The 13,850-nt window shown below is 38.9% G+C and overlaps 1 protein-coding gene across 1 annotated transcript in view; it reads right to left on the reverse strand.

Annotated features, from left to right (window-relative positions):
- Window positions 1-313: 313 nt before the first annotated feature.
- LOC139736949 (phospholipase D1-like) overlaps window positions 314-13,850 on the reverse strand; it is a 41,297-nt gene continuing 27,760 nt past the window's right edge. The window contains exons 15-26 of the mRNA XM_071647623.1: window positions 13,474-13,584; window positions 11,344-11,538; window positions 11,012-11,066; window positions 9,325-9,480; window positions 8,743-8,861; window positions 8,282-8,395; window positions 7,751-7,861; window positions 5,907-5,995; window positions 4,160-4,326; window positions 2,056-2,341; window positions 1,423-1,543; window positions 314-538 (exon numbers count right to left, since the gene is read on the reverse strand). Of these exons, the coding sequence (XP_071503724.1) occupies window positions 314-538; window positions 1,423-1,543; window positions 2,056-2,341; window positions 4,160-4,326; window positions 5,907-5,995; window positions 7,751-7,861; window positions 8,282-8,395; window positions 8,743-8,861; window positions 9,325-9,480; window positions 11,012-11,066; window positions 11,344-11,538; window positions 13,474-13,584 (1,749 nt within the window). The remainder of the gene's footprint in view (window positions 539-1,422; window positions 1,544-2,055; window positions 2,342-4,159; window positions 4,327-5,906; window positions 5,996-7,750; window positions 7,862-8,281; window positions 8,396-8,742; window positions 8,862-9,324; window positions 9,481-11,011; window positions 11,067-11,343; window positions 11,539-13,473; window positions 13,585-13,850) is intronic.

Raw genomic sequence — 13,850 nt, forward strand, 5'->3', positions numbered from 1 at the left:
CAATTTTATGCAGCAAAAGACATCATTACAGGTAACAATGAGCAAACTGTTTATGTGCAATTCACACACACTGGACAAGATACAGAATGGAAGGAATGCTTGTAATCACACAATTCCCCATGTCAAAGTTCAAAGAAAACCAAGCATGGGAGAACATCATGTAGATACTTGCCTGGCTCATCTCTTAATCCACTGAGGGTATTGCATCATTGCTATGAGGGTAAATGCCTCTTGTTTGCCTGCACGCTCCTTCTATCATGTGTCTCACATCCTCCTCTCATTCTCTGTCCCAGAGTTTCAACTCGCAGTCAATTCACGTCCATAGTTTGGTGGGGGCAATGCCCTCTGATGTCATGATGCTTGGCTGGAGATCCTCTTGGCACAGGAAGTCTAGCGGGATGACCACCAGATGACCTCTGACCTCTTGTAGGCTCTGCCTGGCCTCCTGTGGATCAGCCTGGGCTAGTGAAATCTCCTGCTTGTACTTCTGGAGATCCAGAAAGCTGGTGACCCGGTTACTTGGCAAACACCTGAACACCTGCAAAACACACAAGGGCAAGAACACACTCATTGCCAACATATCATTCACTGTGGAGATGATACCATCTAGATCTCGCCCTTTATTTGCAGCATGGTGTCTGAATCAGGGCTCCTATCATTCACACCCACAAATCAGGGAGATTCTACAAGGCAATCAGGGAGATACCATTGTGTTACATGCATCTCAATGGGTAAAAATAATTCCCATTCAGGAAGATTTTAATATTCTCTTACTCACATGTACAGAGATTTTAAAATTTGATGGAAGCCTACTGCAGAATCACTGAGACTTGACAGCTCTGCTGAACTCAAAGCAAAGGACTCATCAGGGCCCCATTTCATAAAAGATGTTATGATAGCAACTCTTGCTGGAATGACAAATTCCCTTAGCAACAGCCAATCAGGAAGCTGGATTCTTGGCATTACCATGACAATTGCCATTCCAGCAAAGAGTTGCTTTCATATCAACTTTTTATGAAATGGAGCCCAGGACTGACAACATTATATCAGATTGTTTTCATATCTTACTCCAAAACAACTACACACTTCGTGTGACACTTGTATGCAAACTCAGCCGGCCAGGCTTTCTGCATTGAGGTACATATGAACTCATAGTGAATGGACATAAAATGTAATCGAATTACTGACAGCACACCAACAGGGCCCTTCAATGAATTTAATTATTGAAACAGAAAATGCCAGAGGAATCAAAATACTTGTATATTACATAACTTCACCATAACTTCACATACTCAAACTTCACAAATGGTATGATTTAATTCTGTGGAATTTTTCAAGAGAAATAGGGGCAAACCCTATAATCGACAAAGACATATCTAGTCGGCAGTTTTCAAGGAAGGGAGCATCACATTGGCAACTGACCTCCTCAAAAATATCAGTGTTGGTGTGAGCAATCCTCTGCCACGTCTGTTCATAGAAGGCATCCGAGACTGGGTCAGATACATCAATGTGGCCATCACCTTTCAGCACACCAAGGTGCTCCCTAGGGTGGCAAATAAAGAGTATCTAAAGTTTGAACAGAGCTACTCTGACACAGCAACATTTGTTGGTTATTGACGGAAGAACATATTTCATCTCTTTTCCAAACACGCTCCTCATATAGAGTCCAGATCATTCCACAAAATGGGAACTTTCCATACGTGCATACTCTTAAACTGATCAAATAAATCAAATTGTTCAAAATGGAAGTCTACAGTTGCAAACATTGTGCTTTCTTTAATACATTTAATGCAACGGGGTGAAGAAATGATATAACATGAATCTTCAAAGACATTGGCACACAAATATCAATACTGAGAAACTATGTCACTGTACAGTCTGGAGAGTTTAAATCAAGTGCAGCTTCATGTTACGAAAGCCAGAATAATTGTATGGAAACTGCAAATTTATGTTGCCATTCTTGTACTACTGTGTGGGCTAGGTAATGGACTCCATTAATTCTGTGACGTGCCTATGAACATGAATATGTGAAGGATTTGTTGAGGTTTGTAGTACCTGAACAGCTGCTGCCTGAACTGCAGGGCAAACTTCCCAGCCATGTATTTCTGACCATTCATCCGGCTCTTCACGCGCTCTGTGTCCTCGATGCGCACGGCCAACTCGCTGTCCCGATTTCCCAGCATGCTGCGGTCATTGATGTTGGCCGAGCCCAGAATGACAAGTTCGTCATCGACAATCATCAACTTGCAGTGGATGTAGACGAGCTCTGTGACCAGCCTCCCGTCTAGGACATCATGAGTACGCAGCCCATAGAAACTGATGTAGTCATCAGGATTGTGAACTGCAAGATAAGAGACACAATATTGTCATACCAATTACTATTCTCTAAGTGTCTGTGTGATATCACTAAGCCAGCTTTGGAGCAGTAGATGGATTTGCAGACCCACGACTAATGGGCTGACAAAGGCATGATAAAAATCTGTGCTGGCAGGTAGCTACACCAAAGATGGTATTTCAGTTCATGTTAGAAAATAAGGGTAAGTACCCTCTCTAGCAAGGGAAGTGATCAGAGTTATCTGTGTCTCCTGAACAACACTGAAATGTGTCAAATTGTTTCTTCCAATGAAACTCAAAAAGCTCACATCACATTATGAGTGAGTGTAGTATTGTGTTCTGCAAATGCTCATCACTATATGTACAGATCCACAGAGAGAAATTTCTCCATATAAGTACTATTTAACAAGATCTAAAATAACAGAATCTTGTTACCTGAACAAACTTTGGGAATTAACAAGCTTTTTCTATCGTTGATCAAATGTGAATGCTTGCATTTATATATAAAGGTCACTTTCAGACAAAGTCCTTTAGCCCTCATTAACCCTAAAAAGGCCGGGGGGTTGAATCAACCCCCCCCCTCGACATTTTTCACGACTACTCCGCCGCGCAAAATTTTTTGACCGCGCCGTTCGCTGACTTTTTACTTTTAAGTCTCGCGCATCTTTTGACACCATTTTCGCGAAAATCGTGCATACTGTTACGACGCTGCATGACGTTTTATACATGTCTGTCAGACCGAAAATGGCTCAAAAACGTGATTTTGTGTATAAAGTTTATGCAAATGGAGTTTTCTCTTCTCATTCATAAAGGTATGATTATTTTCACTTTCATAGGCTGAAGCTGATTAATTTTAGCATAATTATGCTTGAAATGGGTTCTGTCATAAATTTTGTGGAAAAAAAATGATAAAACAAAAGGTCGAAAAAACAAAGAAATACATAAGAAATTCATAAAACAATAAAATACATAAGAAATTGATTTTGATACATTTTTTTTCAAGTACATTGTTAGGAATGCTACAAAGAATGTTTTCACCAAAAATTAGGATTCTAGGAGCTTTAATTTCTGATTTAGAGCAAAATGTATGATTTTATGCATATATTAGCATAATTAATTATTATGACGAAAATTTCCATTTCTTTTTGTATAGCTTGGTAGAATACGCCACAGGTAATGCACGTGCCAAATTTCATGGTGACTGCGCGATCGACGGCCGAGACGGCCGGGGGGGGGGGGGGGGTTGGTTGAATCAACCCCTCCCCGGCCACAGAACACCCAAAAAAGCCCGGCCTGGTTAGGGTTAAACACTTGCTACTCAACAAAATACACACTGATGGCATTCTCTACTTGACACTTGACATGTCACCAATCATTCACTGAGATCACAATATACTATCTATTAGAAACCAAATTTGATAATTAATCATTGCACTGACATCTTTTATTTCATTTAAATGTTACCCTGAGATAACCACAAAGGTGTGAATATTCAAAACTTATGGGGTCGACATCCCTTTGGTTTCAAAGTGATACTCTGTTGTAGGAACCACTTCCTCTGCCTCCTGCTTCTAATTCATTAGCTATGTGATTGTATGTCTCATTCAAGACTGATTACAAGAGACTCCCATTAAATAGCAAAGTCCCTGGGACAGGTAGCTTTCTTTCATTGCACCAAAGTTTTGTTAAAGACAAATAATAAAGTATATACCCAAGGTAAAGATAATATATAGACATAATTCTGGGGCCTCAATATTTACTTCGTTGTAACGAGTTTTGTTGTAATTGTGTTCGTTATAATGGGAGTGCATTGTATCACACTCACCACCAGCCTTCAGTAGTCTCTGCAACAAGGAGTTGTCTCCTTTGTAGATGGCCCTGTACTCCCAGTGTAGGACAGCATGAATGGCACCTGCAGCATCAGTGCCAACCTCGCCCTCAAAGGCTGGTAGGAGGGGCATCATCACATACACCCGGTATGTCTCTCCGGCTCTGAAATGTACAGATCATGCGAGTTCAAAAAGACGCCCTGTGAATGAGGAAAGCATTAGCTTGCCTTGCCCAAACAACTATTTACTCAATATCACTGGCTCATATGAAAATTTCCCCTTCGAAAAAAAGATAAAGACCATTTAACATAATGATGGTAACAAGTATTTTTAAATGGATTAAAATCTAATATAATAGTGATGGTCAGGATGATGATGATGATGACACTTTGTAATGGTTACGAATGAAGGACACAAATTACTGTAATTTGTGTGAAGTCAGACTGTTCTGTGTGTTTATATTTTGTTTTGTTACACATCCTTCACAAATTCCCATCTTTTATCACATCTCTCTCGTATCTCCATTTTACTCCTTACAACTGTCCTTGTGTCCCATCTTCCAATCTCTGATCTTACCGCAACCTCTCTTCATTTACATCTGATCACCATGCAAACTTCCAATCAACACACATATAAAGTTGCATGCCAACACAAACTTTAATAGAAGCATCTGATAAACTCTGCACAAAGTGACATATAAGCAGTTAAGACCCCGAAAGCTCTGCATAAACACAGCGATCACGAAGAGGAATATGAGAAGAGGAAATGAGCTCCGGCTAAGCATACAACAGTCACAGAACACAAGTAACCAAAGAGAACATCCAAACTGAAAGAGCAACAGTCACAGAAAAGCTCACATACACCCGAGGAGAAATCTGAACCATGATTAGAACTTAAATGCTTTCTATGGACCAGCCCCACAGGAGATCAGCACAGGTGGGTACATGTAAATTTTTTTTTGATGCATAATGTTAAACGTGTGATATCTTCCATATTTCGCTTTGGTTGACAATTTTAAGAAATAGTGCCAGCTTTCTTGTGTTTATAGCATACATTTCTTGGTGTTTGGCTGTTTGATTGTCCACACATGGTATCAATAGATGAGTAGACTCCCAAGAAAGCAAAATAATAATGAGGACCCAAGTGTTCTAACATTTAGCATTGATGCTATTAATAACAAAAATTTGTACTGTCGTCTCCTCTTTATGTGATATTTGCCGAACAGTGAGACCAACTTTGATCATATATCAATCTTGTAAATATTTGGGTTTCCATCTGTTGAGGACTTGCACAAGTGATTTGATATGGAATAGAAATTAAAATTCTTGCTTTCCGGTCGAATTGAAGACATACGATGGGAAAGACAGTTGACATTTCCTACCCTTCCAATTGGGGAGTTGTAAGGTGATGTCATCGCTTGATATGATTTGTCCGTGTAGTTCTGTTTCATGTCACTGGTTGAATGAAACTGTACAATTTCTTGACTTTATTTATGCCAACTGTTAATGAAACTTGTAAGTTCTGTTTGTTTGAACTTTATTCGGTATTAGAGTCAACTTAATTATGCAGTGGCTTTTTACTATATTATCATTCATTACAGGTCAATTTTTTATTTTCATATTGATGTAAGTGTAAATGTATAGATATGAAATCACTGATATGATATGGTATCATGTACAACTTGTGAGAGAGGGTTTGAGAGAAAATAAAATTGTATGTCAATAACTGAAATGGCATGCATACCTATGAGCCCTCATTATCCGCTCAAAGACGGCATCTGCTATCCCGTTGGTGACATCTGGGTCACGAGCAATGGAGATGAAGAACTGGTTCTGGGCATACAACACATGGGAGTGATTTCAATATCACTGATTACATGCTAAGCACAATATTGGGTATTCTTTTGTTTTTCTGGTAAAAAGTAAAAACAAATATTAGTCTGCTTGCACATACACTGTACGAAAACTACAAATTGGTTAAATTCTGTGATTTGCTTTGTTCGATAACACACTACACAGATAGGGTTGTGGGTTCGGGGAAGGGGTTTGGGACAAGGTTACGGCATGAATTAAGATGATGACTAGGAAATTCAAAACATTCAAAATAAGTCATGAAAAGAAAAAATTAAGAAAAAAAAAACACAAAGAAAATAGGATCCAACCACCCGACAGTACACAGCACACTGCTATCACGTGATAGTTTAATATTTGGCAAGTTCATATATTCAAATGATTTTTATAAAAATATACACATTTTCACCTTTCAGTCCCAGTAAGATAATATTAACATTATGAATGTGTGAATGATTAAGGGGTTTAAAATGAAAAACTTCAGTGTCAAAACACTAAAACAGCCATGCGACTATGTCTACCACTATCATGGACATGTTTGAGGAAATGCAAGCATATATTTAAACCTCCTCACAGCAAACTTATAAAAAGTACAACACAACACATCTAAATGCACATTGCAGCATCTTTTTCTAAGAGCGTTAGGGGAGAGAGAGAGTACAGAGGAAAACTTCAAGTTGACTTCTTTTCAATGCAGATGCAAATGCACATAGGTTCAGAAATTACAATGACCTTTTCCCCCTGTGTGGTGCTTTTTCTTTCCAAACAGCAAATAACATGCAGAGCATAAATGGTCACATTCTTCATTACCTATACTAACAGCATTTCAGTAGCCCTGGCTTGGAAATGAGGAGATAAAAGATAGTGATGCACAATATATTTCATAAACAAAAAACAAACAGACAAGCAAACAAACAAAAAAGCTTGCATCACTGTTGTCATTTGAATTCACACAATCCTGTATTGTATAAACACTTTGACCTTACACATACTCTGAAATACTTACTCGTAACTTCATAGGAATTTTAAAAAAAGTTCTAAGTCTTTTTTATTTTTGAGATTTTGTCCTTATTAAGCTCTGTTTCATCTTTGGGCATCTAATAAAACACAGCAGCAATGCTAGAAAATGGATGGCTAAAGAGTGAAGAGTCACATATATGTCTTGTCTGTATTAACCCTTCCCATGCTAATGAGCAACAACATTCACTCTGATGAGGCAGGACCACCAAGTCAAACCTAGGAAACTTTTCTGATTTGGTGCGATGAACAAATGAAGGAAAGTGATGAAAACTCTACTGATGATTACAAGTTCAATCTTGTTCATATCAAAGCAACAATATCGATACTGATAAAAACAGCACAAAGATTGTGAAAAATACTGTACACTAAACAGACAATTTTAATAAAGCTTGAAAATACCTGGTCATCTTTATTTTTGAGGAAGCATGCACTGGGTAATATTTACATAGAATAGTCACACAAGTCAAATATCAGGGTAGCGATATGTCATTTGATAAATCTTCTGAATAAACAAATAGGAGTCCAATAATTTAAAGCACTTGCTTTTCATTGATCAATGGGGGAAATATGAATCCTGAAAAATTGCAATGCCTTTCCTTTGGGTTTCCTTTTGCAGATGGACAATCTGATCCTGAGTTTACTATCGTTTTGCATTTGATTTATTGTACATAGTACATAGAAAGGAAGTGAACCAGATGTGAGATTGTTGTGCCATACCTCAATGTAGAGGAAGTGCTTGCTGTTCTGAATGGCATGGATGTACGCCTGGTGGATGGAGTCTTCTGTCCTCTGCATACCAGCTGACCACTGAGCCGAGGAACGCAGGATCTATAAAATTGTTGAACATGACCGTTATTTGACAAGTCCTTCAGCTGATTGACTGGTTGCTTTATAATAAGTTCCGACACATGCAGCGTGATTCACAAGCACAATCAAGGCCTTGCTGAAATCAGTTCTACTTTAAAAAGGTGTGTCGATATACAGGCAAACTGAATCTTTCAGAGCTATGTGGTGTTCAGGTTGGCCAGTCAATGTTACAGACAGAAGAATCAATATTGGAGTGATGATTCTTGTAATTTTTCCCACATATAACTTCACATATCTTGTAAAACTGAAATACGACACGAAACACATCTATTGCTGTAATGTCATCAACGAAAGTATGCTGAATTTCACTTTAACAATCAAAGTCAACTTCAACGTGTACTGAAAACCTGCAGGTAATGATGTCTAGGGTTTAGACTTCACCTGACATGTACAGCTGGTTGCCTTGGCAGTCATCTCTTGGAATGCATCACTGGAAGATGATGCAGATTTTGGGATGAGAAGAGGAACCCCTCGAAACTCTTTGTACTTCTGCTCCTGTATAATTTTGAGTGGGAGGATTGAAGTTTTAAAGAACTGAGACAAGATAACAAGAAATGAGTGCATATATATATGTATATATATATATATGTATGACCAGCATAGAAACATATCTATCAGGAATGAAACCTTTAAATGGTTACATTTTGTGTGATTCCCTTCCAATACCAGTCCACATCAACACTTTTACGAGATGATCATTACACCCATACACTGCATTTCAAAGCCTGATACACAGTGTAGTTATAGTTTGTGATATTCATCTAGTCCAAGGAGGTATACCTCCTGGTGTAGTCTTAATGCTTGTTAACTTGTATTTACTGTAGATTACAATGGCAAATTACCTTTGTGAAGTTCCACCGCTGAATGAAATGTCTAGCTACATCCAAGGCTGCCTGTCCATGGACCACTGCAGCAATGTCATGCCAAGGCATTCTAGGTACATTGTAACGGTCAACGTTTTCTGAAGAAAAAGAGTAGAAAAACAAAATCAGTTGACTAATACTGACATCTGATATATACCATTCGATAGTCAAAGGGATACTTAAGCTAGTTTTAGTTATATCAATTAATGACAATTGTAACAGAACATTATTAGTCGGTGTAAAATCAGAACAGAGAAAAGGTAGCAATCACAATCAGAATCTAATAATAATAATAATAATTCACAATATTTATATAGCACATTATCACATGAAATGTCTCTAAGTGCTAATGCCTTTTACACTAAAAGCCTACCCTGAAATGCCTGCTCAGGCTCAGTCACATCCTTGGCAATGTAGTTACAGTGATCACAAATCTAGAATCACAAATCTTGATTCACCTTGAAATGATATTTGGTATGCTTTCTTTCACATTAATCATGTACACATAGATTAGCAGGAATGAGTGACATGTACACAGTGCCTTTTACACTGAAAGCCTACCCTGAAAGGCCTGCTCAGGCTCAGTCACATCCTTGGTGACAAAGTTACAGTAATCTTTGCCCATCCAGATCCTCGGGGCTCCGTCCTGGATGCCAAATTCCTGTATCCTCCTCTCCACCCCTGTCAAGGTCACACCATTTCTGACTGGACCTCCATCTGGGTATTGGAAAGTCCGGGGGAAACAGCATGGTTTTTCTCACAAAACAGAAGGCCATGATGTTCACTGCACTGGACATTACTCTCTAAGGTATTAAACAATTATCAATTTCATATTGTATCTATTTGGTTCACTGACAGAAAGACTTGGTAATATCCATTCAATTAAAGGAATAATACATGCACCAAACACAAAGCCATACATACCATTCATGGAATCTATGGCACTAAAGTTTCACTAGCAGCACCACCAACAAATTCATATATGCTTTCTGCAGAATGCCTCAGTGAAATAATGATTTGATATTTATGAAATGACAAATACATCACAAACTTTTGCTCAAGTCGTTTTTCTTCAATTCAATGAATTCTTGCATTGAGTTTTATATGCAACTGATTGACAAACTGCCCTACATTGACTTCAATGTAGGGCAATTTGTCAATCAGTTGCAATGAAAAAGTCATTTTTCATTCATCAGGTACACACATTTCTCCTGTGATAGCATACCATAGGGCAAATATGCACTCTACAAAACTACCAGTAGTCACTTCAGCAGTCACTCATCCATTCTGTGAGTTACATGGTGATCACATCTCATCACTGAGCATACCTGGGTTAAAAAACAAACAAACTATCCTATCATGACTAAACTAGAAATGTCGCTACAGCGACTGGTTATACCCCCGCCAAACAACATTTCATAAGCTTTGGTCAAAACAACATTTCATAAGCTTTGGTCAAAAAACTGAGGAAGTAGTTAAATCCGCAAGATCTTTCCTTGATCTTCTGCCATTAATATGCTGTTACCATGGCAACGTACTTTCGGGTACTGTCGAAAAATGCGTCTTGCACATCTACAACCAAAGGCACACATCTGTACCAAGTTTCATGGAAATTGGGCAAAAACTGAGGAAGTAGTTTGCAACACAAAATTTTCCATCATTTTGGCTCATAATATGTGAGCTGTTACCATGGCAACATACTTTTTGTCACTGTCAAGAAATGTGTCATGCTGACCTATATCCTAAGACAAACATTCAATATGAATTCCATGAGAATTGGAAGAACACTGATGAAGCAGTTTTGCCATGAAGCATTTTGCCCTATATTTTACCAATAACATGTCGTTACCATGGCAACGCACATTTTGCCACTGCGGAAATATGTGTCTTGCACATTAACATATTCAGATGAACATCTGTACCTAATTTCATAAAAATTGATCAAAAACTGTGGGAGGAGTTCGCGACGCAAGATTTGTACCCATTTTTGCCCATAATATGCCGTTACCATGGCAACGTACTTTTGGGTACTGTCAAAAAATACGTCTGGCACATCTACAACCCAAGGCACACATCTGTGCCAAGTTTTATGGGAATCGGTTGAAAACTGAGGAAGTAGTTCGCGACGCAAGATTTGCAACGGACCGACCGCCCGACCGACCGCCCGACCGCCCGACCGTCCGCTGATTCCTATATACCCCCTTCAAACTTCGTTTGGCGGGGGTATAATAAGAGATATTACACTCACCCACTTCGTCTCCCCCTTTTGTCCTGAGGGTCTCCCGTCCCTTTTCAGTTGTATTCTGCCAATGAATAGACACAGACCATCATATATGTATCTGTCAAACATAACTTAAATTTCTTACCCCCTAAGAAATTCTTGCTTTAAGGTTCTATGTAATGTGACCATGTTGCCATTGAATTTCAGTACTATAAAAAAATGTGTATATTTGAGGTATCTTAAGCGAAAATACACTTAGAAATAAATCTTTAAAAAAACCCACCAATATATTCATATTCAATTTTGACATTCTGAACACAACAGAAATATCAGCAACTTGTAAAATAATCCTGGCTAACCTTTGACATCAGGCCTTGCTGACTGAATGCGGAACCTGTGTCTGTGAGCTTGTGCCTGAAGTCATCCCACCGTCCATAGCAGATGTCGATCCCACCAATGAAGGCTATGTGCTGGTCGATGACGACGGCCTTCTCGTGGTGGGCCCACAGCATGACACCTGCCCCTCCAGGTATGTGGTCCGGGTGTCTCATTACCTGTACGGAGGTGAAGAGCAAAATCTTGTTGGTTCTCTTACAAGAGATGTACACGACAGATCGTGAGTTTGCCAACTGCGGAAGGATGTTTGAGCACAAGAAGGATGTCGGGCTCCGGTTAACCGACACTTCAGCAGTAGCTGAGAACCAACAACAGCTGGGCTGGGAAGAGATACAGTGCTTCACCCAAGAGCAATAACCAGTACATGCACAGGGTGAACGAGGCCATAAACATTCAGCTCTAATCTTGATAATTTCACTGGAGACCGCAAGATCAATATCCCTGATTTTGGGATGGAAAAAGACGAGCCCACACCAACACATGCGATACATGAAATACAGCAATAGGAAACATGCGTGTCTGTGAGCCTGTGCCTAGAAATGCCCTACTGTCATAGCAAATACTAGGTCAATGCCACCAATGAAGGCTACTGTATACGTATGCCTATATTTTGCAAGTACTGTATACGCTATATATTTCGCGGGGGTTTTATTTTCGCGAATTTTGCGAGTCGGGAGCTATTCGCGAAATTAACAACACGCGAAAATATTACCTTCCAAAATGAATCCCTTGCCTTGGTGATACGAACATTTCAGTACTAGTATACCATGTCACAGCTTACCGAACAGACCATACTGGCTAAGCTTGTTTACGCACGTCCACGTCTACTTACGAATACTGTAGAGAGCCAATCCATTATCGCAAGGGGACCACTCGTCAGAAATCTAGCGCGATGGACTTAACCACTTCAAAAATGTTGAATTCTAACTTACTAGTTCGCAGAGTTTGGCAAGTCTTTTTCATGCAGTGTATAACTAGTGTCATTCTTATTTGCTAGTAAGTTGAAAATTCACACTTTCTTTGCCACTTCATATTTTCTCTGGTCCCCCAATCGCGAATTTAACCACTCGCGAAAATGTGTGACGGCGACAATTCGCGAAAATTTATGTACGTGAAAATTATAGCGTATACAGTATGCTATTTTGTGAATTGAGACAAATTTGTGAGTGGTTAAATTTGTATTTAAGAACCACAGCGGTAAGATGAGAAATACAAATAATTATTCCTTTTCACAAGAAAACTTAGTGATTTCCCACCTTGGAGGCAATATACAAGGTATTTGTGTTGCAGAAGGCAATATTTTTGCATGGTGTTAATTTGTGAAGTATACTGTAAAAGTGGAAATTTTCGCAGTGTTGAAATTTTCGCACATTTCGCACAACCAGAAACTACCACGAAAATAAAAGCACACAAATATTTTTGCTAGCCATATGTTCCTGTGCATGATGTCTTGATTCCGCGGAATTAAAAACAAACGAAACTCTTCTTACCCGGCCAAGCGCGAAAAATTAGTCGCGCGAAAATATCCACTTTTACAGTAATGTGTATAACATGTGCTGGTCAAAGATGACAGCCTTCTTGTACAGGATGACACTGCAGGCATAGCAGAGTGACTGTTGTGTCTATAGTGCTTTTAAGAGCATTTTATTGAAAGAAGATTCTACTGAGAAAAACAAACAAACCGGAAGTAATAGCAGATAGTCCTGCACAGTGAAAAGAGACCTTTTGACACTACTGTACACGGAAACATAACGTAGCACACAAGAATTACATGTTTTCCATTTTTTTTTTAACTGTAAAAGTGGAAATGTTCATGCATTTTGCGCAACCAGAAACTAGAGCAAAAATAAAAGCACAATACTTTTGCTTGCTATATGTACCACCATGTAATGTCTTGATTCTGCCGAATTCAGCTAACTCGGCTGAGCACGAAAACTTACTTGCGCAAAAATATCCACTTTTACAGTAACATGTTGAGGATGAGTCTAGAGTATACTCTAGCAGGTGTCTATGGGAAATGCGTGTTGTAGCAAAATCAAACCGTCTTCAACGGGTTAAAGGCTGGTGATAAGCACATTTTACATTTTACTTACCTGGATGTTTGGATGCAGTGCCATCAAGGTCTGTTTAGTGTGTTGACTTCCCAGAACTAGTGCCATCTCAACCTCCTTGTACAACAGCACAAAGACCTTCACCCCTTGTTCCTGTCCAGCAAGAGCAATATGTAAACCACATATAACACTGTTCAGACTAAATGTCATAAATTACTCAATGCTTTTCCTTCTAAGAAAATAATATGGCTATTTTCAATGATATAGCTAATATAGTTAATTCTACAGAATGACAGATGATTAAATAAAATACGTCTTCAAGAGTGCAGTCTTATATTCATTTCTGCATTTCTTTATAATTTGTAAAACATGTACATGTTCCTGGTTTTATGAGTCTCCCATTTTTATAGAAATGCCAT

The sequence above is a fragment of the Diadema antillarum genome, unplaced genomic scaffold (genome assembly GCF_040938485.1).
Source record: "Diadema antillarum isolate AM-2024a unplaced genomic scaffold, OU_Dant_1.0 seq00000674_RagTag, whole genome shotgun sequence".
Lineage (NCBI taxonomy): Eukaryota > Metazoa > Echinodermata > Echinoidea > Diadematoida > Diadematidae > Diadema > Diadema antillarum.